The sequence below is a fragment of the Sphaerodactylus townsendi genome, linkage group LG05, assembly GCF_021028975.2.
Source record: "Sphaerodactylus townsendi isolate TG3544 linkage group LG05, MPM_Stown_v2.3, whole genome shotgun sequence".
Lineage (NCBI taxonomy): Eukaryota > Metazoa > Chordata > Lepidosauria > Squamata > Sphaerodactylidae > Sphaerodactylus > Sphaerodactylus townsendi.
In genome coordinates, this window is record NC_059429.1 from 71302589 (window position 1) to 71330286 (window position 27698).

General features: G+C 40.5%; 1 protein-coding gene across 1 annotated transcript; it reads right to left on the minus strand.

The window, feature by feature from the left end:
• Positions 1-1097: 1097 nt before the first annotated feature.
• Positions 1098-26299, minus strand: LOC125433015 (cytochrome P450 4B1-like). Its single transcript, XM_048497263.1, has 12 exons — positions 25987-26299; positions 24557-24701; positions 23219-23263; positions 20430-20557; positions 16012-16136; positions 15013-15164; positions 11423-11529; positions 9916-10106; positions 6824-6957; positions 4773-4837; positions 3096-3178; positions 1098-1333 (listed from the first exon to the last, which is right to left on the minus strand). Exons 1-12 carry the CDS (start codon positions 26143-26145, stop codon positions 1162-1164), a joined length of 1506 nt encoding a protein of 501 aa, XP_048353220.1. The 5' UTR covers positions 26146-26299; the 3' UTR covers positions 1098-1161.
• Positions 26300-27698: the final 1399 nt, after the last annotated feature.

Genomic DNA, 27698 nt, shown 5'->3' on the forward strand with positions numbered 1-27698 from the left:
TGGCTTTTTTCATGTATCCTGTTTAAAACCTGTGTGTACTAAGCCTGGCAGAGCTCAGGAGGTGATCAGGCTACAGCGTGAGACAGCTGAAGAGCTGAAGAAGACAAAGACAAGAAAGCTTTCTGAGGGTCAATGCCATGGGATTGGCTGGAAGGCAGAGCAAGGCTGGTTCAGTTCAGAGTCTGTATGGGGAAGGTGAAGGTCATAAAGTGTAGTTCAGGTAAGTCCAGGCATCAAAAATTCCATGCAAGCAAGCAATGAGCGGTGGCAGCAGAAGGCACAACTATTTGCAAAGCTGCTTCCACAAACTTAGTTTTTCCATGCCCACCTTTTATTATTCTCCCCCTTTAGCTAATCTTCATCATGAGGAGACTCAGTGTTCTCTAGGCGGTGAGGCTTCCAGCCTTGCACTGTGTCTTTTAACCTGTAACTCCCTTTGGCAACGTATCCTATGTTGCCTGACTGGTTCAGGTAAGCTGGGTAGGATATTGGATCTGAGGTCTGCACTGCAGCTGGAGCTGGGGCAGGGGAGTGAAGTGGTTCTGCAAGCATTCTGAAATCTCTCTCCAGGTTTGTCTGTGGGTCAGCTTCCTACTGCTGAGCTACGTCTCCCTCCTGCTGAGGCTCTGGTTGAACTAGGACTTCATCCAGTTGGGGCTTTGGTGAGGCTGGATCATCCTGACAATACTCTGCCTCCAATGATCCTCTTTGGCTGAAGCTGAGCCCACAACACTGTACTTTATTTCAGATTTCTTCAATCCTAATCCTATTACATTGTTCATTAGATTTCTTATCCCACTGACTCCATTAACCTATATTGTATACCTGCCTTAAGTCTTAGTTAGAAGGCAGATTATAAATTATATAAAAATGGAAATAAATAGCTTAAAAAGCTGCTTGGCAGCTTGTCAATTTGAAAAAAGGCCTGGATGAAAGTGTCCCTAATCAGTCACAATTATAATTGTCCTGCAACCCTGTCCAAGCTTCCATGAATGTGCATTATAGTACAGAGAAGACCACTGTTAAAAATAATGTGTAGGCCATGGTTCTAAGTTTCAAAATGCGGTCAAATGATGTTATTGAAACAAACTAATAAATAATTTCACATTCTTTATTGGGTCTCCTTTCCAGGTTACGATTATTTATTCTGTTGTTTCAATATCATACAACCTTTTTCAAGTTGAGGTGTATTCCATTGTGAGCACGCAGAATGATCTGAGGTACAGGAATGGGAGGAGGCTTAACAGGATCAGGAATGAGTTCAAATCGAAGCAAAGTCAAGGCAAGGACCACTTTCATCTCATTCATGGCAAACTGCTGACCGATACAGTTTCTGAAAGGACAAGCAGAGATTTTTACAAAAAGGAATATCTACTAGAAGATTCCTTTCCAAGTTCTTAGCCTTCTTCTTCAAAATCTACTTAGATCAACATGAACTAAAATATGATATTATTCTTTTAGATATATGCACTCCAGAGATTATATACACATACTTTCCCATTATCTAGCTATGATTGATATGTCTAGAATCTAACAGGGCTGTAAGCCATTCCTGAGCATATCTGAGTTTATTTTTCCTTTAAGTTTCCTTATTGCATTCAAACTTTGTACTGCAGTGCACATACATTACTGAAACAGAGAAGATTCACGAGATTTTAAGAACACTGGAAGTTGAACCTTGACTTCACTGCTAGAGAAAGCTGCCTGTAAAGATCTGATAAGTTCCCTTTTTTTGGTCCCAATATTTGCAAGACACAAAACACTATATACTTAAATATGATGACCATCCTATCTACAGTCCACGCTGTGACATGTGTTATAATGCCCCCTACAACTGAATGGCAGTACGTGGTGAAGGGTAACACAGCATGTTGTCTAGCAGTGAATTTATAGGTAGCCAATATGCCAAAAATAGTCATCTAAACTCATACTCACTATACTGAGCTTTTGGAATCCCCTACACTAATTCAATCATTCTACATAAACTGGTATTAACTTTGAACACAAAGTTTAATATCTCAAAGATACATCTATCTATATATATAAAAAGCAAACAGTGACTTTGTTAGTCACTCCCTAACGCCGAAACGGCTGGACGGATCGCCCCCAAATTTTCACAGGATGTCCCTCCCTGTTGCTTGTGGCAGGTGTCGGTGGACGTTCAAATCGGGCCGAGAAGTCCATACCTGGAGACCAGGTAAAACATCTTTTTCACTTACAACAGGCCATGAGGGTATTTTGGCTCTGTTTAACTGTCACCCTTAGAATGTTCGTGCAGCATGTCTGTCTGTGGCCTGAGGGCTTAGGATGAGGGCTTAGAATGTTCGTGCAGATGGGCAGAGATGAGCAGTTAAAACAGTACATAGGTAATATTGTTAGGTAATACGAGTGGAAGTGAAACACATACACACTTTGCTGTGTGAGACGTCAGGTGGGGTCTCCCCCCCTCACATGCAGGTAACTTTCACTCTCTGTGCCTCACCCACTGCTACCACACAACACACATCCAGCTCATCCTCACACACCTCACTCTGCCCTCCCTCACATCCAACCACCACTTACCCACTTCCTCACCCATATTCACCACAGCTCTCTTTTACTAAAGCTGGTAGGCTGGAGTTTGCCTTTTTCTTCTAAGAAAATCCACAGGGGTGGGAGGGCAAAACCAACACTACTGGCTCCACTTCTTTTGCACACTGCAGCCCTTTAAGAACCCAGGGAGCTGGCCTCGATCTGAGCTGCCTTCACCACCCCTGCCTCTGCTGCCCTGGATTGGGATGAGCCTCCTTGCCCCAGTTCTGCCTTACCCAAGCCAGGACTGTGCGTGTCAACCAGCCTCATCGACAGCGGGATTTGCACTCTGGACAGTTCCGTTGTGGAATGGAAAGGGTTACCTTATACTAAAAAACCAAGACAGCACCATATAACAATGTGAATTGAAAAGGGAAAGAGGGATTCCATTTGACCACCCCAAAAGGCTATGCTGTGAATCATTGGACCTGCATGAACATCTGTGTGGGTTGCGGACTGTGATGAGAAGGATAATTGCCACAGCAACGCATGGCCGGGCCCCGCTAGTATTATATAAACTTCACCTTGGTCCAGCAGAGAAAGGCAGGAAGGCATGAGCATCTCTGCTCGATATGTTCTCAGGAGTAAACCTCAATGGATCAAACACCTAAAACAAAGAATTCGGTTCCATTATATATCTAAAAACTAGTTTGGCTACTGTTTTCAAAAATATGTTGCTACTGCTATTGTTAATAAGAACACATATATATTCTTTCCTGAATTCCATAAAAGTACATAACACTGAGCCAAGGCTGATAATGTTGCTAGAATCTGAACCAACTTTTGACAAAATCTTAGTCTCTTGGATTAATTTTATTTAATGCGGTCTTAAGATACGGACATGTTACTTGGAAGTTTGCAACCAGCTTGAGTCTCAACAGCTCTGCTTTATCATATTTTGCCACTGGAGACTGTAGATCTGGGAGATAGTGAATGCTTTCTTAAAGAAGGAGGTAGAGCCAACTCTTGAAGAATAGTCACAAAATGAGTTTTCATTATGTGTGGGTGGCTGTTTAATGCTAGGAATTCTTGGAGGAAATTGATTTTCTAGACCCATTTCAATGTACTTGAAATCTTTTCTGGGAAATAAATGTCCTCTGTTGGTCTGATGGATGGCATTCACCTGGAGAAGACAGTGGCAGTTTTTGGTACTATCACCTATGATGTCAGTTCCAGATGGTGATGCGTTGTTTCTTAATTTCATGGTTTCTTTGCCATGAAGTCCTGCAGAGATCAATATTGTTCTCCACTATATGTAAACATCCTGAATGGAGGTGGGTGGAAATTAGAGTCAGGACTTTTTCTCTGGTGGAGCCTCAATTGCAAAATACTTTCTCCAGAGAAATTTGCCAGGTACTTACTTTGTTATTATGTAGGAGCCTTGAAAAAAACTTTTTTTTGCCCAGGTTTTTTAAAAATTAATTGGTGACCTTGGAAGTTTGTTATACTGCTGGAACTGCTTTATGGTTAAGATATTACATGACTATTCTATTTCTGATGGTTTAATTGAATTTATTTCTTTATTTTAAATATTTCTATCTCACATTAAAAAAAAACCAGACTTAAGGCTGTGTTAGTTGTTTTGGTGCTCAACCTGCTTGACCTTGATCTCAATTATTTATTACATTTGTGCTTTGCACTTTGGGATTGATATTGTTGCTGTTGTAGTATCGCACTGCTGCTCAAATTTTTGCTGTTTTATAAATTGTATTTGTTTTAAAAAAAATTTAACGGACTTCAGCATTTATGAAATGCGCTGTAACCTGCCTTGGACATTCACAGAGGGCAGAAAATAAATGCTCTAAACAAATGAAGTTTTAAACATGGGGCCTTTTGAACTGCAGTTTTATTTTAATGAACTGCTATGTGCACTATTCATAAATGTCAGCTAGGACATTGAAAGCAGAGGCTTTGGCGTAGTCAGTACAGTTTCTCAGCAGTGTGTTTTAAAAGCCTATTTTTGCAAAGGGAATGGTGCCCAGCAATGACTTTGCTCTAGCAGACTGAAAGAGATTATTGCATTGTAGAAAGTCAGGCCCCTTCCACACACGCAAAATAATGCGTTTTCAAACCACTTTCACAACTGTTTGCAAGTGGATTTTGCTATTCTGCACAGCTTCAAAGAGCACTGAAAGCAGTTTGAAAGTGCATTATTCTGCATGTGCGGAATGAGCCTCAGTTACACTGACAAAAAAACATACCTCTGGATCTTTCCATATGCTGGGGTTCCTGTGTATCAGATGAATGCTTACTGCTACCCAAGAACCTAGGCAGCAATCATTGTGGGAAAGGGGACAAGTTAGGCACATGCTGGAATGTCAGCAACCACCGTTATAGATCCAAGCTTCTATATTTTATGTCCAAGTTCATAAGACTGGGATAAAGACCAAGTGCTATGATAGGTTTGAGATTCTTGAGTTCATGCTTCTTTCCACTGAATATTTAGATTACATCCTGAATTCCTTTAGGAGTAACAAATGTAAACCTAAAAGGGCTTGTGGGAGGGATCTCCCACTATTTTCTCTTTCTTGAAAGCCCTCATAGCCTCTCCCCTTTTCTGGCTTTCTTCTCTCCTTCTAAGGTTGCTAGGAGGGGCCTGCAGATCTCTTGGAATTACAATAGATCTCCCAGCTACAGAGATTAGTTTCCTCTTAGCATTGCCAGCTCCATGGAAATAGATCTCTATCATCTGGAGTGCAGTTGTAATTTCAGGTAACCTCCAGCCCCCACCTGACGGGCCCTAGTTTCCATGGAGGAAATTGGAATCTATGGCATTATATCCTTCTGAGGTTTCTCCCCTCCCAAAATCCTGCCCAGGCACTATCCCCCCCAAATCTCCAGGTATTTACTAGACTGGAGTTGGCAATCCTATCTCCTTCCCAACCAACAGCCAACTTACCTTTGTCTGCCCCTCTTCTTCAGCTTTCCCTTTCCCCGCCCCCAGACAACCTCTTCCTAGGAAAACTTCAGCCCAGTTGTGTGTTTCTGGCTACTGGACCAGATAGACTTACATTGTGAAGAACCCTCAAGGACTTTGTGGAGTGACATGTCACTTTCCCTATAACCTCCTCCACACTATTCTTTTCTGACATCCTGGCAACCCCAATATCCTCCCCCCTTTCCCTGCCTCATTCTCTCCTTCTCAGCCATTCATCAACCTGCCTTTTATGTACCTTCTCACTTCAGCTATATTTATTATTTATTTACTTCATTTATACCCCACCTTTCTCCACAGTGGGGACCAAAGCAGCTTACATCATTCTCCTCTCTTCCTCTTTATCTGCACAATGACCCTGTGAGGTAAGTCAGGTTGAAGATATGTGAGTGGCACAAAACCACCCAATGAGTTGCTACAGCAAGTTGGGGATTTGAACCTGAAGCCTTAACTGCTACACCAAAATGGCTTTTGCAGAATGACTTCTGTTGGAAGGTAGCAAGCAACCAGGTCTAGTTGGGGGGTATCCAGTCCCCCAGCGGTTGTGAACTTCTGGTGCAGGGATTTATGGCATATTGACACCCCAGAAAACTGCAGAGGATCTTTGCAGCTAGAATGTCAGCTGATGGGTATAAATCAACGAGTTATCACTCTGAATAGACTTGCAGTGGTGGCAAACCTATGGCACTCCAGATGTTCATGGACTACAATTCCCATCAGCCCCTGCCAGCATGGCCAATTTGCCACCACAGGAATAGAGTGATTGGGAAACGTTTTCTTTGTACGTGGTATACGGGCACTCCATTGTGTGTTTTGATTGGGAAATAACCCATGACATCCCGAGAAGCTCTCCTCTTGAGTAAAGTGTAAAAACTGATGTTTTCACAACTTGCTCTGGGGTGAGAGCTAGGAAGCTAGACTACAAATGACAGCTCATGGCGACATTAAATATAACTGGAATAACTTTAAGCATGACCACCCCTCATTTCTTCACTGCTGAAAGAACCGTTATCTTAGAGATAAAGAAAGACTTCATCAGGGCGTAAAGTAAGTTATATACATGCTATATGGAGAAATATATAGTGCAATCCTAATAATGTTTATTTAGAAATAAGTTCCACTGAGATCACTGGGTCTTACTATTTAATAATGTATTTAGGATTGCAGCCACAGTATCTGAATATGTTCTCATTTTTACAGTTGTATTTAAACTACTTAAAACTGACTCTCCTCTACATGGGGTACAAATTGGCAGGTGTGTATCTAGACTTCTAGAAACAAGTTCTGGCTAAGAAAGTAGAATAGACCCAAGCAAACCTTCTGGTAAGGTCCGTCCATCGAAAAATGTAATGGGTTTGCTGAGCTGCCGTGACACTCCTGGTACTGGAGGGTAAAGGCGAAGGCTCTCTTTAATGCACATAGTGCAGTAAGTCATCTTACTGAGGTCATCCCTAGAAAATTCAAAGATAGGACATGCCCAAAAAGCAGTGAAACTCCACTAGAGACACTCACATAGGGAACATTTTCAGCTAAAACTGCACAGATTATCTGCCTGTTGCACTTTACCCTTGTGTTTGTTGATTATTTCCCAGCAAGTGCTGATACTGGTCCCCACATCACTTATTTTCAGACTTCTGCATGGGTTATCACACATCCGTAATGGGGGGGGGGGAATGAGTTCTGAGGGCTTGCTGTACACATAAGACAAACTAGCAAAACTTCAATACAATACAAATAGTTTTTTTAAAAAAACCTTCAAAACCAAATGTGTTTTGGCCAGAAGACCTGCCTCAGTGGTACAAATTCTTAAGATACACACCATAGTTAAAATATTTAAAATTCCAAGTACAACATCACTGACATCCCCTGGATAAATAGGGGATTTTAAATTTATTTTTAAAGGATTTTATTCTTCCTTAAATTGTTATTTACATGGTTGTGGTGGGTTTTCCGGGCTGTGTGGCCGTGGTCTGGTGGATCTTGTTCCTAACGTTTCACCTACATCTGTGGCTGGCATCTTCAGAGGTGTATCACAGAGGAAAGTCTGTTATGCACTGGGTCCAATGAGAAGGGAATGTTTTCGTGGGGTATAAATTGTCATGTCCCCAGCCACAGAGCCCAGAAAACCCACCACAACCAGTTAAATCCGACCATGAAAGCCTTCGACAATACATTGTTATTTACATGTTTACTATTAATACATTTTATCACCATTTGGACCATTAATAATAACAATATGAAAATTAATTGTGGATGATCCTAATTCATTCCAGTATTGAAATGGGAAATATTTGAATTAATGAACTAGCCCTGCTCTTATGAATATGAGCAGTATATCTTAAATGTTTGGTAATTACAATTTTTAATGTTATAAATGGCTCACTCAACATATTATAATAATTTTTTTATTTCCCCTATTTTTCCCAAGTTTTAAAATTTGGTGAGTGATGTACTTTGTTTTTTAAACAGTTTTACCTTATGATGTGTATTTGAAACAATTTGTACTATTGAAAAAGGCCTTGTAGCCAAAATGTGTTTGGTTTTAATTTTTTTTTACTATTTATATTATACTAAAGTTCTGTTGGTTTATCTTATGTAACCCATTGGTATTCAAACTGTTATTATGCTGTTTGTCAACACTTTTTGGGTATCTGCTTAGTATGATGACACCAGAAAGATACACGGAAAGTTGTGCTACACCTTATTGAGGAGAATGAAATAGTTTGCCATTGAGCTGCTGTCTTCAGCAGCGTTCGGTTGTTTATAGTTATATAGTTCCACGCTCATATTACTTCTGTTTTATAATGACTCCCTTAGAAAGGAAGTTTGACTACTTAGAGATTCTAAAAGTGCAAGGTAGCCTTGCATATAACAGTTGCCATGGGAGGCCTGATCTCCCAGTATAAATCGCTGCTGAGATGCAGACTTGTAGGTTTTCTGGCTCCTTCTCAAAGCACAAGGCTTTTCAACACATTTCAACACATTAATTTGTACAGGGCTCCCCCACCCCCACCCCCAAATCAAAATACACTATGGAACCCTGTTAGATTAAGCTTTCCTATTTATTTACCACATTAAAACTGTTGCTATAGCTATATGCCAGTGGAGTTGCTGGAACACATTAGTGTTGCTAGCACTGACCTGTCTTCATCAGTTGCCTCAAGTCTGGTGTACACAAGGCATACTACTAACCTGTATTGATATGTTTTATAATGACTCCCTTGGAAAGGAAGTTTGACTACTTAGAGGTTCTTTTGCTCACTCTGAGTATAACTATAAATCACAGGTGCACATCTCTCATAACGGCCTGTCTCCTTTTCTTTCTTCACTCTTTCTTCCTTCCTTCAGAAAAAGGCAAGTGTTTAAGTGTCAGGGATATTAGGACAAGGGATGTCTCAGAAATTCCATTACAGTATAGTGGTTGAACTCAGAACAGATTCTTTTGAAAATTATATTCAAGGCAGGGATTCATAGGAAATTCCACTGACTCCTTGAAGTGAAGTAGCCTCACCGGGGCCAAGAGGCTGGCCTGGAATATACCCTCGTTTCTTTTAGAGGAATCTCCATATCTGAATCAGTTCTAGTCTCCTCCATTGCCCCCCTTTCCAAACCCTCTGCCACTTTTAGATAGCCCACACTTCTCTGACCCCACATATCTCAGGTGTCAAGATCAGCCCAACCAATAGGATTGGTATTAAAGGAATACAATCCCTTTCAAGTATATCCTGAGATACCAGGAGAGGTGGTTGTAGCCAGGGCTGCCAGGGTGGATCCTTTTCCACTTTGTGGTAGTGGACAGAAAGCATGGCACTGGTTAGTTAGGTTCTTGAGGTGTCCTTGCTTTGGGGCCCATGGAGCCAGAAGGAAGACCCGGCCCTGTTAGAGCAAGGCCTGGACCCATATTTGCTGGATCTTTCTATCACAAATACTCAGAGAAAACATACAATATAATTTGACACCTTGGCATCCCTTCAAACTTGAATTCCAGGATACAGCAGTTGATTCCCCAGTAGTCATACAGACTGTCTTTCAGCAAGCCAGGTTAAAATCCATAAGAAGATGAATTAGGAGCCAAAGGGAAGGGATGAATTCCTCTCCTCCAACATACACACATCCTACTTTTCTCCTCTCCCTTCATTGATGGCTAGCAGTGTAGTAGTGGGGAACTGAGGCAGCAAAGGGGATGGCGAATGGTAGTGACTAGCAGCAAGGGAGGCCCATGCATAGATCAGCTGGGCCACATTTGGCTATGAGACTAACAGTAGAAGCTTGAGATAAGCTAAACGATCTTGCTTCCCTCGGTAGAAAGCTACACATCACTGTAGGCCTGGTTTTCTTGAGAAGATGTCAGTCTGTTCCTAATATGAGACTATGGTTGAGAAACTATGCAATCAAAAATGAAAACTCACCATTGAATGGTGTCATGGTCCCCCAAAATGGCATTTATCTCTTCTCTACATTTCTGCTGGTGCTCTGGGTTCTGGGCAAGGCAATACAACATCCAGGAGATCCCACTGGCTGTGGTATCATGTCCTTCAAACATGAAAGTGTCTACCTCAGCACGTAAGTCTTCATCAGATAGTCCAACTCCATTTTCATCCTGAAAATTTATAAATTTCAGTAGTGGTAGCATTTTATTCAGGAATGAGATTTTTCTTTCTCTCCTTACTATAGCTAGGATCAGGAGAAGAAAGTATGTGCATGATTTGCAGCATTCGTTGTCAAAGTATTTGTGTTTACATAACAGAATTACTTGATAGGGAACATTTCTGAAATGGGGAAAAGTGGGTATCTGAGAAAATGATCCAGGATGGAACTTTGGAATTGGAGAAAGGAGGTCATAAGGAATATCCTCAGGGGCCACATATAGGACAAATTGTGTGCTGTCAGCATACTGAAAGTGACTAGAGCAAGACCCATGGGGACATGGGCTGGGAAGAGTGGTAGTAGACTGGGAGTCTATGCTATTTCTAGATGGGCATTAGGGAACCTGAGATTCGGGGAGACAGGGGACACAAATCAAAGACAGCTTTACTTCTTTACTAGGAACAGGAACAAAGATAATACTCAAGAGGTGAATGCATCTCCTCCAAAACTCTGCATTTATTCCTATCTTTATATATAATCTAGAAAAGTAGCAGGCCTGAGGGTTATGTATTAAATGGTACAATCCCAATGAATAATCATATGTGACCAGCTAGGCACTGCAGATCTCAGACCTCTTTATGGGTCAAAACTAGCACATTAAATCAATGGCTCCTTGAATTCACTTTTTTTAAAAAAAGAGATAGTGGGTCACTATTTGTCATGACCAGCCTCTGTTTGATTTCAGCTCTGGGGCGGGATCTGGGAACCTGGTTGTGCTCTGATCCCCTCCCTGCTCTGCTTCTGCTACACTGCTTGGCTTTTTTTCAGACTCAGCTTGTTATCCACCTGCTATTGTAGCTCTCTCAGTAGTGTGGAATGTAGGTTGTTTTGATCCTGGTGGGGGAAGGTGGTTCCTTCCTCCAAAAGACCATGGAACAGGAGGGGTGGCATCCCCCCCTTGGGAACTGGTTGGCTGGGGCGGGGTGACGGGACGTAGGATGTGGGGTAAAATAATGATTCCAATATTGACTATGCTTAGTTCTGGCAATAAATGCTTATTCCTGAAACTATTTCATAATAAACAAATCAACTGTCTCGTTATTGAACAGTCTGGGATGTGACACTATTTTTGCGTCATCTGGCACTTCCAAACACTCCTCAAATGAAACATCACTTATAATGCCGTGGATTATAGTAGTTTAACCTTAAGGTATGAATAACAATGGCCATGGGTTTATTTGATTAAAAATAACCACAGATGTCCCAAGCCATATGAAAATCACTGCAATAGGTTCGGCTGATGGAATTAATCATTGTTCTAATACTTACTTTGGCACAGAGAAGGATGTCAAGAAAATCCAAATGTTTCTTTGTCTGGATCTTTTGTCGCTCTTCTTCATTTCTGAGATAATCCTTTCTCTCTTTAATTATCTTATCTGCATTATAAAGTCATACAACTTGCTAAAAATTACTGACTATAGATGCCCAAAATGTATATCAAAGTTTTTCAGTAGTTATGTTCATTTTTAGATATTTTGTATGTATAAGTTTGTTGAAGAGCGCTCATTAATATTAATGTAAATGTTTTTGCATGAATCTAACAGAAAATACAATTAATTAACCACTCTCATTTTATTCTAACTAGTTTTCTACTTTGAAGAACGTGATGGTTATTGTTTTGCTGAAAATCCTAGATTATGAGAGATTTCCATGAAGTAAAGTTGATCTGTGTTGATCTTGTCTATACATAGATCTATATAGGGAAATATGAGAACTATAAGCAATATGTTATAAACCAGATTAATTTCTTTCTTCAAGCTTTTGTGTCCTGAATTCTGGAATTCTAAGGAAAAAATAACCATACATGCAGTGGTGGGATTCAAATAATTTAACAACCGGTTCCAGTGATGGGATTCAATTAATTTAACAAACTGGTTGTTTACAAGTACCTTTTAACATCCAAAGTGGTACGAACCTGAATCCCACCACTGCACACATGTATTATTATTTTCAAAACTACTGTGTTTTCCTGAAAATAAGACAGTGTCTTATATTAATTTTTGCTCCCAAAGATGTGCTATGTCTAATTTTCAGGGGATGTCTTATTTTTCTGTGTTCTGTTCGTTGGGCTTCTAAACAAAAACTTTGCTACGTCTTACTTTTGGGGGATGCCTTATATTTTGCACTTCAGCAAAACCTCTACCACGTCTTATTTTCAGGAGATGTCTTATATTTGGGGAAACAGGGTATCATGCCTGTGAGCTGTGTTTAAGAAACACCACCTCCTCTGAGATCTGAAATTGGTGTATAGAATTAGCTTCATTGCAGCAGCTTCACTGCATGAGCTGATATGCCTGCTATACCTTTCCGTGCAACAGAAGCAGGTATCAGGGTATGTGCCTTGAGCTGTTTAAAATTGTTTCTGATAGAATGAACACAAAGGTTGCCATTGGAGACCAGCAGTCTTCAGCGTGGAAGCTGTCCTGTGGGGCTCCACAGGCCACAATCTTATTCCCCATGTTATTCAACCTCTATGTAAAGTACTGTTGCCAAGTACTTCAGGTGATGGCTGGAGACATCTCACTATTACAACTTATCTCCAGATGACAGAAATCAGTTTACCTAGAGAAAATGGCCACTTTAGAAGGTGGACTGTATGGCATTATACCCTGTTGAAGTCCCCCCCTCCCCAAAACTCACCCTCCTCAGGGTCCGCCCCCCAAAATGTCCAGGTTTTTCCCAATCTGAAGCTGACAACCCTAATGTAAAGCCTTTAGAAGAAATTGTTCAAAGCTCTGAAATTGAATGTCATCAATATACTGATGACATCATGCTTTATAATCTCTCTGTGGAAATTCCTTCAAAATATAGTGGAGGTCTCCAGCCACTACCTGACAGCTGTGGTTAAATGGCTGAAAGTGAACAAACTGAGAACAAACCCAAAAGAGACAGAATTGATGCTTGTTAGGGAGGCAGAGATCTTGAAGAACAATGTACTTCCACTTTCAATAAGATCCTGCATGGCTGCTGGAGAAAGAAATTAATGCAGTTGATATGTTTCCTCCAATATTTTCACTGCAGTTTTTGTGTCTTGTATTGTAACTCTGTTTTTAATTGTTTTTGTGGTATAAATTGGGAAGTTGATTTTAATGGTTTGAAAATGTGCTTTTATCACAATTTTTTCAAATTCTTAAACACGGTGCCTTGTTGGCCCCTGTGAGGTGAGATTGGTGGGATACAAATTTTGTAACAACAACATCATCACCATTTGTGGGACTGCCTTTTCCGCTATGTTCTGCCAGGACCATATTGCTCATCAAAGCAGAGCCTTTGTAGGTTGCCATCCTGCAAATGGACAAAATCAACAACAGCCTATATGTGTGCATTCTCTTTTTGTGGTCCTGACCTCATGAAGTTACAAAAGCTCCCACCTTCCTGACCTTCCACAAACTATGCATTGCTAAATATATGAATAGTTCAGGACCGCTTTTCTACACAGGTAATTGGGGCTGTAGTGTAACAAACGGTTTCAGAATGATGCTTTGATAAAGGGATGGGGACTGTGGACAATACTACTATGTACAGTACATAGTATCTGTTGATTTAAGTATGATGGTACTGTGTAATTTCTGCATCATTTAGGGTGTCATGTTGATGCATATGTTTTGTTTCCGCTCTGGTTCAGATTTCTGCAATTGAGACTTTACTGTTTCATTTAAAGCAGGGGTAGGGAACCTGCGGCTCTCCAGATGTTCAGGAACTACAATTCCCATCAGCCTCTGTCAGCATGGCCAATTGGCCATTCTGGTAGGGGCTGATGGGAATTGTAGTTCCTGAACATCTGGAGAGCTGCAGGTTCCCTACCCCTGATTTAAAGGATGTCCCCTCCAGTTTATTGTATTTGACCTACACTGTAATCTGCCTTGAGTCTCAGTGAGAAAGGCAGACTATAAATAAGGTAAATAAAGTAACCATGAGGTAAACTGAAAACCAGAAAAACTCAAAGGTTATGATATAACAGCACTAGTTACTGTGCAATCCAAGGAGGAGTGGGGTGAAGCCACATTGGAAGTGTCGGAAGGGTTATGCAGGCATTTTGCTATCAGTGCTGTGGAAAGTGTCATGGATGCCGGCACCAAGGTACTTATCCCAGCATCAGGGTGCTGCAGCGCAAGAACCAGGAAGTGTTCCTCAACACTGTCATTTCTGTGCCACAGAAGACTGGCATTCCAAGGGGAATTCCTGGGGACATCCCAAAGGACTTGCAGTACATGAACACCCCCTACGTCAATAGCTGACTTACACCATCAAACAGTGTGGTGTAAGCTGGTCTTCCCAATTGGATTTTTCAGGTGAATGAGGGGTTTTTTTTAAATCCCCTCCCCTGAAACCCCATTGGAGGTAGCACGGTTATGTTGCTGCAGTACCATCTCTGGTTACTGTTCTACCACCCTCACTTCAGATTGGGCTGTTAGTGGCCACTTAGGATATCACATCTAAGCAACTCCCCCGCCCCCTGTACTTGTCAAAACAGTTACATGCTTCCACAACATGTTTTCCAGTTTTGGATCCAAGTAAATTATTAATTATGCATACTGCAAAATTTGTATTAATATTCCGTGTGAACTAAAATTCTGAAAAAGCATCTTTTGATGTTGGAAAACTTGCAACTATCACTTTTGGAAAAAATTATTTAAAGATGTTGGGTGGTGCATTTGAACGATAAATTCTATTTCAGACGCTAGTTTGGGTTTGCCTCTGTTTACTGTTTGGAGCTAACTAGACACTGCCTTTTCCTTTTTTCTAAAACGGGTGTGACTACTGTTTTAATCGTTGGGGTGGAAAGCACAACATGTCTTCAATTCACCTCCCACAAAGCAGAATCTGAATCTAATAGACAAAGAGATCAGGAAAATCACCAGTATGTTGGTGCGCAACTTGGCAGGCTTTCCGGAACTGATATCCTTGTGGGCTTAACCAGTAAATAAGATCATTCTGATACAGGATATGGTACACTTTTTCATTTACTAAGAAGCAAAGGTCAAAGACAGCTTGGACATAGGAATTTTCTCTGAGGAGGAAACAAACATAGAATATTAGCAATGAGCTTTGTTATTAGTACCTGTTCATGAAGCAACATTCAGACCACAGTATACCTTCAAAGCATTTTGTCTTTTATTGCTACAATATAATGATATGAGAAATAAGTGGGGCACAAGTGAAGCTACTAAAAGTGCTTACTAAAACTGTAAACAGATGAATTTATTTTAGATCAGAAACCTTTGTCACGCATCAAAATAGAAAATCAGCAGAGTAGAAACAAACAAAATGAGTAGCTGAAAAAAATACATATTCAGCATTCATGGAGATAATATAAACAGGAAAAGAAAGAAAAAACACCAAGGGATTAATTCAGAGCATTAGTCAGAAACTTGGCCACCATTTCCAATATCACAGAATCCTGGTTATTCAATAGGTAGTTCATTTTAGAATTAAGAGAACATGGACCTGCCAAAGTGGGGGCCAGAAGAAAAAAGGTTGGATCTAAATCCCATAAATTTTGGGCAAACAAACAGGGTGTGCTCAAGCGACTCTTCGAGAGTTTGGCAGTAAGTACAAATATGCTTCTGATGTGCAGATTTCAGAAACCTCTCTAGAGGTAGTTGGTTCTTGCCCTGGTGATCATCCATCGCAGTTTAGGGTCAGAAAGTATTTTTAAATAATTGGCTATCTGACATTTCCCGGGTATAATGTCAAAATGAAGGGGTAAACACAAACTCCTTGCTTTACCAAATCCAATCAATGATTGATATTCCTGATCAAATAATCACTCCTTAATCTGGATTAGGAGCCTTCACTCAAAGGTGATAAATACTATGGTGATAGATACTAACCTGTCAAAGGTGATAAATACTAACCTGTCCATTTGACAGTTGCTGTTGTAACTGAAGGCACATTTCATGATGATATCAAATGTCATCAGGCTCACATGTTTGAAGAGATCCACTGATGTCTCCTGTGTGATCAACTGTTCCCATTTATCCTAAATCAGTAGAGTAGAAATGGTTCAGAGCTCATATCCTTTATTTGTCCCCCGTAAAGATTGTAAAACAAATTTAAACTATTTGACCACATAAATTCCATGACCTCATTAGACCATGTAAGAGCATATTTCATATTGCCCTGCCTACAGTTCACACAAAAGAGAAACAGAAGCTGCTGTGGTACCTTTAAAGGAAAGGATAACCCTTACCGGGCAAGTCTCAATTTTGGTGGGAAAGATTGCTTTAGGAAAATAACAACAACAAAATGTTTCACTTGAGCTCTATAAAGCCACTGTGAAACACAATAATTTTTTAACAAGTGGATACTTTCTCACTGGCTCCACCCCCCAAGATGCCATTTTGCATTATCATGGGACATTGCAGGCCATTGCTTCATCTCTGGGGCTGTTTATCTTAAATTACTGTAGTTTTAGTTTCATTGAATTGAACCTAGCTCTGTTTTTTTTGTTTGCTTTTTGTTCTACTTATTTTTTTCTTGTTTTTATTTCTTGTTTGTTTTCTCTTTGATCTCTGCTTTGTAGACTCAGTGTTAAAATGTCCCTTTGAGGCAGAATTTCAGGAAATACTTTTATGTTTTTATTAGGGAAGATTATTGTAACAGCATAATAAAGTTTGATTTTATTAAAATACCTAACCCTTTGGGGTAACCTATTTTAGGAAAGAAATAGACTTTTAACATAATGGCTAGCAGGATGAAAGTACAATTAGAATTGTAAGCTTTGAAATGCTTATTTGTAAGAAAGCAGTTAACTCAGACAGCAATCTTGGTCAATCTTTCGAGGTGTTGTTCTTTCTAAGACGACCCTTACTTCCATCTTTTTAGCACCTTGTTAGGAAGAAAGAGACCTTTATTGCCTGCCAAAAGCAGAAGCCTGATGAGCGAGTTATGCTCTCCAAATGCTGAACTGCATGCAGTAGATTTTGCAATATATCAAAGTGTTCCTACCTTCAAGGATATTCTCCAGACACTGGGTCTTAATTCCCTGAGCTGGCTAACACCTCCTTGTTTCTTTCTATGATAGGACTACAGCAGTGTGAATTGTTTATTGTTTTATGGCATCCACATGGCTTTCAATAGCCAGCTGTTGTCTACGGTTACCTGTGGTAGCTCATTTCTATATTAAATCTCAACCTCTAGGTGTGAAAAGGCCAGCTCTTTTAGATCAGATAACCTGTGAACTAGCGTTCAGTGGGCTTTACCTGAAATGGCATGTAAAGGGTAGATCGAAGTGATGTAACCAATGACACATCAATGTTGTGCCAATGATTGATGGATGTGTTACTATAAAATGAAATGTCTGACTTGTATTCAATACTTCTGCTTTGGTCAGTTGACCTGATATTTTGTTGCAGCTAAAATAAATCCTTTTCTTTTTTTATACCGCTCATCCCTAAAGTCTCTTACTGGGTCTTGAGTGTTTGAGGACCTGATCCTTATTCACAAAGCGTGATATCATCTTCCCTCTCCTGTGAGAGATGGACATGGTACAAGTGGTTAGAAAACTGTTCAAAGGGTTTCTAACACTGACTGTTTTCTTTTTTCTTGTTATTCTTCATTCCTCTCCCTTTTTCTTGTCTCATTTTCCTCCTCTAAAGAATTACTAGTGCATACTTCAGGCTTTGAGAGAAGTGTTCTGAGTGCATGGCATATGCCCATTTAGTTTATGTGTAAATGTGTGCATCTATTTGTTTTTTGTTGTATTCTATATAAATTGTGAGCTCCATGATCTTTGTTCTTTGTTTTAGAATTATTTATCCAATTACTCTAATCAGTTTTGTGCTGGCCTATGTGCTTTTTCACATTTTCAGTTTCTTTGCATCTAAATATCTGTTTCTTGGGGGGGCGGGGGCTCAGTTGAGCAGATATTTTGCTCTCTCTACTGGGAGATTCAACTTTACACCTAGCATAAAAAAACTGTGGTTCACATCTTCAGAAGGGAAGGCTGAATTTAACCTTCTATTACAGCAAATCTGTCTCTACAGGGAACAAAAACATTTGTAGAACTAACCCCCCCCCCCCCACCAAGGGGACTCAGATACAAGTAAACTGAGAATATGGAAAAGCCCAGAGAGTGGCTGGCCTCAGACTCACACAACAAGTTTCTTTGTTAATGTGGGGATTTGAAGTCAGGATCTCAGTGCCTAGCCCCATAACCACTACACCATGCTGTTTCTCTGTATATTAATTAATGGCACTTAGCTAGGGTATTATTTGACTTAACTGTCAATTAGCTACTTAGCAATTTAGTCCACCTGCATTTGTCTGCTAGTCATTAACAGTGCAATCCAGATTGAGGGGTACAGAGGTGGCTGAGGATAGCACTGCAAAGGCAGCACAACACTGCCTCCATGGAGGCTTCAAGCAGCTTGGGAAGGAAGGAAAGTTTAACTCTGGCCAGTCGAATTGCCCCATAGGAACAAGCTTATGTAGCATTTTCATCTGCAAGGCCAGGGGGCAGCATGCCTGGGCTCGAATGTCAGTGGAAGCCAATGAACATCAGCTCCACGCTCAGGAATACCCTACTCTTCCCTGTGCTGGAGTCCAGTCAGATGCCAGCATAGCTCCACGGCAGCCCAGATTTGTGGAGGTGTGGGGCAGCAGGATGCCAGTGTTTCCGCACTCTCAGCTGGCATGAGTGCCCCTTATGCCAGCAGGGGGGAAATGTGTTGGCGCAGCGCTCCACAACTTCCACAACACAACCTCCCTCCCCAATCTGGATTGTTGGTTACCTAGCTCTTTTTGTGCTAATTGTAATTGTAATTTAGATAACTGTTAGAGTTACAACAGAGCTTTTAAAACTCAAAATTAACTCATTTTATTTTAATCAGCTGTTGGATCTCTTTTTGCTCTAGTTTAGGAAAATAAATGGTTCCTCTAACTTTTGTAAGCTTTCAGTTAACCAAAAAAAAAGCTGGATACATTCTTTGAGAATAACAGTACAACTAGTAAATGTTTTTTGCCTTTACATGATAACTTTTTTCTCAGCTGAATCACAAGGCAGCTGAATTACAAGCTAATTCTTCTGTTCTATTGCTTACTCATAATCCTACATGACTTAAACATATATCATTGTTGCCCTCTCCTGATCTATTTACTGAAGAAAAAAATTTATCCCCTCAGAAGGACATTCTTTAGCTTCTAGCTTTACAGACATTTCTAATTGCTGAGACTCTAGGAATGATTGATAATTAAATCAATGCATTTCCATCAAGCTGGGAGCCATACTTTCTGATATGAGACCCATCCCAAAAGCCACAGTGAGGTGAAGTGGAGGGTGGAGGGCAGGAAAGGAAGTATCTGGTTGATTGTTGAATACTGTTTGAAAATATGAGTCTCACACTTTCAAACCACCAAGACCCTTAAAAAGGCAACTGCAAATGAACTCCACTCAGATGCTAGAAAATGTGCTTCACCCACTAGGAGACATACAAATGCAACTACAAATGAATGCCACCTGGATATTTGCAAATGTGTCTCACCCACTCTCAACTGAGGAGACAAAACAGACACCCAACTACCAGAGGTGGGATCCAACCAGTTCTCACCACTTCTCTAGAAGTGGTTACTAATTTTTTCTGAATGCCGAGAAGGGATTACTAAAGCAACCTCCCTGCCCAAAAGGGACTGGAAGTCCGTGTGTGCGGCGCCACTGCTGTTTGAATCCCACCACCACCAGAACCTGTTATTAAAAATTTTGGATCCCACCACTGCCAACTACACAAATCATTCTAGACTGCGCCACAAAGAGAAACACATCTTACTGTGCCATGCCTCTGAAGATGCCAGCCACAGACACAGGCAAAATGTTAGGAGTTAAAACCACCAGCCCACAGCAAACAGCACACAGAATACCCACAACAGTCTGCTGATTCAGACTGTGAAAGCCTTTGACAATATATCAATAATTTATAAGAAGAATAACAATAAATATAAGTTAGATAAAACAAAATATAACCATTGCCTTCCTGGTATTCCTTGGAGGTCTTCCATCCAAATACTAGCCAGGGTCAAGGCTGAGAGTATGTGACTGACCCAAGGTCACCCAGCAAGCTCCGTGGAACAAGTGGGGATTCAGACTTTGGTTTCCCGGGTCCTACTCCAACATTTTAACCATGACATCATGTTGACTCGTTAGTCTGTAGAATTCTATATTTATTTGTTCATCCCTTCACAGGATATTTCTGCATAACTGGTATGGATTATATAACACACAAAGCATATTCCAGCACACAGCTTTTTAAAATTGCACAATTACTGTGATCACACTTACCAGCATTATTTTTGTGGAATCTGCCATCAATGCCATATAGGGTTTCAAAATATTATAATGAAAAGCTGGAGTCAGCAGTTTTCGATGCTGCACCCACTTTGGCCCATGGAGCACCAACAAACCTTTCCCTGAAGAGAACATGAAACATACAGTTGTGATAGATTACAGAATTGTTTATTGTGATTCTCAGAATGTTCCAAAGTAAAGGAGTGTTTTTGCTGTCTAGTAAAATTTTCTCAGTAAGTGAGATTGTACATTTCTTCTATCACTAGTTTGTTTATTTATTTTAATCAATGTATTTATGCCCACCCTTTTCTTGTAGTTCAAGGTGGCTTACAAATCACAACTGAAAATATGCCAATTTAAAGCACATAAAATAAAACCCAAAATAACAACCCCCCCCCCCCCCCCAGAAGCCTACGGTCAATAACCTGTTAGAAGTGCTAGCAAATATCTAAACATTTCTATAGATGGCAACATACAACCCGATACACACACTTATTCAAGGAACCCACTCCAAAAAGTGAGAAATACAGTGACATCAGGTAAACCAACCTAAGCGGGGAACAGCCAGTAAGCAGCAGCCTGAGGCTCATAGCTGGTACCCTGGGACACATGGGGAAAACATTTAGATATTGTCAAAGCCTTTCATGGCCGGAATCACTGGAGTGTTGTGGGGTTTCTGGGCTGTCTGGCCGTGTTCCAGTAGCATTTTCTCCTGAAGTTTCACCTGCATCTGTGACTGGCATCTTCAGAGGATCGTCATACAGCCCGGAAACCCCACAACACTCCAGTCATTTAGGTATGTGGTTACTAAGCTTTCAAGATCATAACCAGTACCTTGAATTTCTGGGAAAGAAACTAGCAGTTACTATTCCTATTTTAAGGTTGCAAGACACTTTCCCTTCAGCTAGCCCCTGACAATAATCGAACTGCCACATTTTGAACTAGCTTCACTTCCTGGGTTGTGTTCAAGGACAACCCAACATAGAATGCATTCCAACTAAGAAATTACTGAAGCATAGCCAGGGCAGCTGAGTCTAAGAAAGGAGGGAGCTGGCAACCTAAATGCAGATGATTCCTGGCCATTACATCCACCTGCTATTCAAATAGCAAGGCTGGATCCTTAAGTACCATGTTCTTAACCTGATCTGTACATGCCAATTCTATTCTGCCACTACAAATAGATGCAGTCTCTCTAAAATATCAACCTTCCTGACCAGCATAACTTCAGTCTTCTTTGAATTCAATTCCAGCTCATTCTGTCTTGGCCACTGATGACAGACTCAAAGCACTGATTGGGAACCAAGGCTGATGCATCTGAAAACATGCCATGGCAGTTGCATTGGGATTAATGGATTTATGCCTCCAAAAAGGTGGCAAAAGCCCACAGCTCCAGCTGCTGACATATCAGGGGCAACAGCTGGGTGGAAATTGACTGGACATGACCCCAGATAACCCTGGCTTCACCAACAGCAGAGGTGCAGGGATGCTGGTAAGGAGTTCAGCTCTGCGTTCCACCACCCTGGAGGACCACAGTAGCTGACTTTCAGTAGATCCACCCCTGCCTTTCAGTAGATCCACACTAGGGAGGGGAAATCCACAGGCACTGACCTGCACTGCCCCTAGTGGCAGATCCCCCCCCCCCCCGTGCCTTTGGATGCAGCTGTGTCTTTTTGGCTAAGCTAGTTTTATTTATAGTTTGAAGGGGTATTGAAACATCTCAATTTGATTAGCTATCAAAAGTTGTTAATGGGGAAAATAAGATCACTGTATTCTCCCTGCTGCCTGATTGGTTCTTCTCTTACCAGGCTACAGGACCAACACAATGACTCCACCTTCCCTTCTTCTTGTTGAGTTGGTTAGCTTTACAATTTGCATGACCAGCTTTCTATAACACACAACTACCTTCACAGGAGTTATTTGGTACTTAACTTCCTTCACAGGGGTTATTTGGTACAGCGGAGTATGCCTCAGTGCAAAAAGTTGAACGAGAAAGATAACATTCAGACACCATTCAATCATCCATTTCCAAGTCCTATGAATTTTCCACCATCTATGGAGCTATCATTTCTAAAGCCTGGTAATTTAGTTCATTCTCAATTTCTTTTCACATACCAGTTCCCTATAAGATGAGAATAAAAAGTTCTACCTTTCATTCTGATATCCTACTGTTCAGCAGAAATATTGTATTGTATTACATTTTTCATTAAAAGAAGGGTGTGAGAGTCAAGCTGGAATTCTAAAACAAAACTCAGATATTTGTGCTAAGCACATGTCCCAAATTTCATTTCAGATCTCAAAGTTCAACTGAAAAACATGAATGCAAAAACCTAATTTTGCATGGCCAGTCACAGACTTTGTAATTCCACCTTTTGTCAGATCACCTGAAACAGTAAAGGATAACTCATAGTGCAGTTTCTCCTGTAACCACAACACTAGTAGATTTTTATTTATGCATAATAAATACTATCTGCAGTGCACTAGTACCTACATCGTTTGATAGCAGTACTGTTTTGACATAGAGTTCCTACACCACTATAGATGCAGATAGCTTTAATTCAGAAAACCAGAAAAAATATGTCAATGGCCCCTTCCGCACACATAAAATAATGCGTTTTCAAACCACTTTCACAACTGTTTGCAAGTGAATTTTGCTATTCCGCACAGCTTCAAAGAGCACTGAAAGCAGTTTGAAAGTGCATTATTTTGCATGTGCGGAATGAGCCAATGATTTATGCCCTATTTGTAACTGAATTTCTTATCAACAAAACTTTGAATATACATACCAATCCATGGGATTATACTCTGATATGCAACAGCATCCTTTGGCTCTGTAAGAGTCAGGTGAGCACAAGAAAGGGGGGAAATCTTCAGTAATAACTCATAGTACTCAGAAGTATGTAAAAAACAAATCATAAAGCTATGAGTGGTATATTTAATTAAAGTAGTAATGCAATGAACAGTTGATTCAGAGTATGACATATATGAAGGAATTTAACAAGCTATTGCAACACAAAATCCAGACTTGCACATGTGACATTCTAAAGAGATATGCTACCAGTTAAATATCATCATGCATAATAAGGCCATTGCCTATTATTATATTGTCATACATTGTCAGGTATTATTAGGTTTTAAATGAATCCCCACATAATATATAGTAGGCCTCAATGGTTGCCAAAGAATCTCTTCTAATATGCTGTCAGCGTTAATATAGCCAATCATCCTAGCCCATCCCAGCTCCTTTTTGGGAAATTCATGCAGGCTTCTATAGATATCCCTGCCATCTATATATTGAGCTAAAGCCAGCAGAATCAGTCAGTAACCTCACTCATTTCCCAATTCACTTGTGTTCCCTCTCCTCTATTTTCCACCTCACCCTACTTCTTTTAAGAAAAATATATATACTAATTTCCTCTCAATTATACTAAGTAAAATTCTTCATTTTTCTCACAGGTATAGTACAGATTACTCATAAAAAATGTCTCCCCCCTTCCCCCATCTTACATTGTACTAGTGGAGGAGACTGGCTCCTCCTTATACAGCTGAGAACCTGAGAATCTCCAGATCATATGGAAACAAGATATGCTACAGCCTCTCAGACCTATATCCCTGTATTAATGCTACAGCGACACTGATATGGGGAAGCTTCTCTCAAGTTCCATTTGGACCCAAGGCCTCTCAGGTGACCATGGCAATGTGAGAAAGAGCTCCGTAGAATTGGTTCCTGTTCTGCCTGCATAAAAATAGGGAATCCTGAACAGTTCCTGCTCTGAGGAAAGTACTAACTTAAGCGAAATCTGAATTGTTGCTCTATGGAACAATTCAAGGTAATTAAGATTCATAAACAAAATTATGCTCCCAGAATATTTACTAGAGAGCACTATTTAAATTTAAATTTGTTGTGATAGCACTATGTAAACAGCGCTGCAGTTTTGAGGCACAAACCATATCCTATTTAACTCTCTCTGTGTACATACACAATATATCTGGTATTCCCCTGTGCTAGAGGTAAAGAACTAGAAATTATTCTTGCTGCTTTTATTGTACCACGATCATGAGGATATGGTTGCAAACATATTACTTTCCCCTTGACTATTGACAGAGAAATATATTATCCTTACCTGCTCTCACAAGCAACGCTTTAGCATAATCAGGATGTGTGATTACTAAACATGCAGAAAAGCTTCCCAACCACACAGGGAAGGCAAATGAATGAACACAACTCCACGATTCTACTTTCTTGAAAATGCTGGACATGGGTAAAAGCTGCAATAGTACAAGAGTGAGTGGAGTTGAAGGAAGCAATCAATAACGTACTTTCTGTGCTAAACAAGATAAACTTTACTACTAATAACAGATAACAACAGAAGCTAACATCTGCAGTTGACTTATCTAGCACCTATATATGCTTACAAATACTGATCTTGTAACTCTGATATTACCACAAGGAGCTGTTGATGAATTATATGTTATGAGGAGTTGATTGAGGAATCTTGAGATATTTATTGTATCTGATCAGAACTATTTAAACAAATGGTTTACCTAGATATTGTGGTGTATTTGTGACAATATTTACACTTTTTGATAAAATGGCTTGTTGCAGAACGCTAATTGCTAAACCACATTTGGCTCTTCCATGGTATAGATATAGTACAATTTTGGCTATCCTATTACATACATTTTTGCATTTTTATACAACTTGTAGGTTGCATTTATATATGATCAAAATGTGGAATTGTCCTTAACATATACGACCTCAGACAAAAAAGTGTACTTTTTGGTGCAACAAAAGCATTTATTTTTAATGAAAAAATCCTACTGATTTGAGTTGGATGAAATATTTAATTTGCTTTTGCTAGCCATCTTGAGCAGGTCTTGGATAAGATGACCTATACATTTTCCACATAAACATGTAACTATGTGTAGGGCTGCAGCCAGCGTCTCTAAAAGAAGCAAACCCCCCTCCCCAACTTAAATGTATCAAAATATTGCAACATGGAAAGAGAATTTGGATATGCATTATTTCAGTCACATATATACAAGAACACACATTATCTGCTTTATTTTGTCCTGTATTATTTGACTGTGAAACGTCTATATTACTTAACTTCCCTCAGCAATAGCTAACAATTTGCAATCTCAAATTAATATTATTTACATTCCAATTTGTTCCGTCTGTTCTGCAAAGTTGAAGACTGGGGTAACAATGTGGTCTCATCATGTACCGACAGAGTGAAGCACTAACAGTAGTTTTATGTGAATGAAATTCCAGTTCCCAATATTTTGAAAATCAGTTGGAGCAATGCATTGGTAATTTGGCCAAACCACCCCATTTGCTTTCTGTAATGCTTACAGGATTAATTACTCACACTGTCAATTCCAAGAAGAAACGTTGCATTTATTTACCTAGCCTTGAAACAGGCAGTCCACCACCACTAGGGGGATGTTTTTGTCCCTGTTGAATAAACACGAAGATGGTACTTCGTGCGTGCGTTTAAAATGCTGTTAAGTTGCTTCCGACTCAAGGCAGCTCATGCTACACGGTACCTACCTCACGTATATGACCATAAAGCCAATGTGCGGGAGGGCCTGGAAAACTGCTCATCGTTTTCAGAAGCTCCTGTCTTTGCCGATATAACTGGATGATTTTTATCAGCATCCACGTCAAGCAAAAGACAAAAAACAAGTGCCAAATCCTGGAGAAATCCATGGCGCGGCTTGAAGCGAGCGAACTTCAACGCAGACTGGCTTCTGGAGCTTTCAGGCTCACGCGCTCTGCAGATATGATTCGCACCTCCCTCGACAGACATTGTTGGCAACATCAGCGTACAGAGTAGCACTCTGGGAGAAAGGAGAGCGGTCCCTTTAATCAACAGCAACAACAAAACCTCACTCGCAATGCCCGAGGCTTTTTAATCTTTCATCTTGCTCTAGGGGTTTTCCAATTGAAACGCACCTCCTCGTGCGTGTACTGCAATTGCTTCACTTCCTCTTTCTGATATATGTAAAGTAACGCTTTTGTAACACTCCTATGTCTTTAATCTTATGTAGGCATTAATCTGCACAGTTTGCAGTCTTTGAGTGATGCAGAAGCCATGTATAAGTACAGTACAGTACAGTAAACCTTTATTAGGCATAAAGTATAAGATTATTCTAACCATTTGAATGGGAGGTCTCCTCCAAGGAAGACCAGGGTGACTCCCAGGCAAGCAATGGCCAAAAGAAAAAAAAAATCACCTCTGAAGGTGTCTTGAAAACCCTTTGGGGTCGCCATGAGTCAGCTGTGATGTGATGACAAAAAAAAAATCTAGTAACATGACAGACTAATGTTTAACAAATTATAAATTTACCATTCAATAATTTCTACAATTGGTGCTAAGCATTAAAAATATATGTAGATTTTTTTATTGTAAGCCGCCTTGAGTCCTCTAGATTTAGCAGGGTAAAAATGCAATAAATAATTTTTTTAAAAAGTGAATTAGTGCAGTCCTGAAATGTTTATTTATAATGTTTAGTTCTTTGTTTAGGAGTGCGATCCTAAACAGTTAAAAAATACCTTTCTAAATCAATTAAAGTAAGTGGGTTTAGAAAAGCACTTATATACCTCTAGTCAGGACTACAAAGTGTAAATCTGTTTAGGATCCCACTCCTAAACACACTTATAAAGAAATGAAAACCATTGGGCTTAATGGGACTTCTGAGGAAATGTTCTTAAGATTGCACTGTTAATTCACTTCAAGTCAGTGGGTTTAAAAGAATGTAATTCTGATTAGGGTTGCACTGTGAGTGTGTCTGCTTTATGTTCATTTGACATTCAGTTTGTATGGCCGTTTCCGCACGGCCTCCTTGCGCCCCCACACCGCCAAGAGTGCGGGCGGCGTGGGGGCGCAAGCCCGTTCACATGGCGAACGGGAGAAGCGGAGGCCGGCAGACGGCGAGGCGGCCGCCAGTCAGCCTCTGTGCTTCGATCCGCGGTGTCCTCCCCTTTACGTAATTTTCAAACAGGAAAGCTTCAGGCCTGACGCTGCCCCTCCGACCCCTGGAGGTCCGAGGAGGACGAAGTGTGGATCGAGGGCTGGCGCACGCCTCGCAGGCTAATTTCTAAGGAGGACACCGTGAGTAGGGCGGAGACGGAGACTGCGCTCCTTACGGGCGCTGTTCACCGCGAGGGAAGACGCCTTCCCCAACAACAACAACCCTTTAAAGGAAAGAAAGGTTTAGGGCGGCTTGACGCCGCCTCTGGGGAGGGAAGAAAGAGTAGGT

Coding starts and splice junctions, on each gene's coding strand:
- LOC125433015 (XM_048497263.1), bottom strand. CDS start 26,145: ATGGATTTCTCCAGGATTTGGCACTTGTTTTTTGTCTTTTGCTTGACG. Junction 20,558..23,218: donor GAGTATAATCCCATGGATTG/GTATGTATATTC, acceptor TGTTCTCTTCAG/GGAAAGGTTTGTTGGTGCTC. Junction 4,838..6,823: donor TGGACGGACCTTACCAGAAG/GTTTGCTTGGGT, acceptor ATTGCTGCCTAG/GTTCTTGGGTAGCAGTAAGC.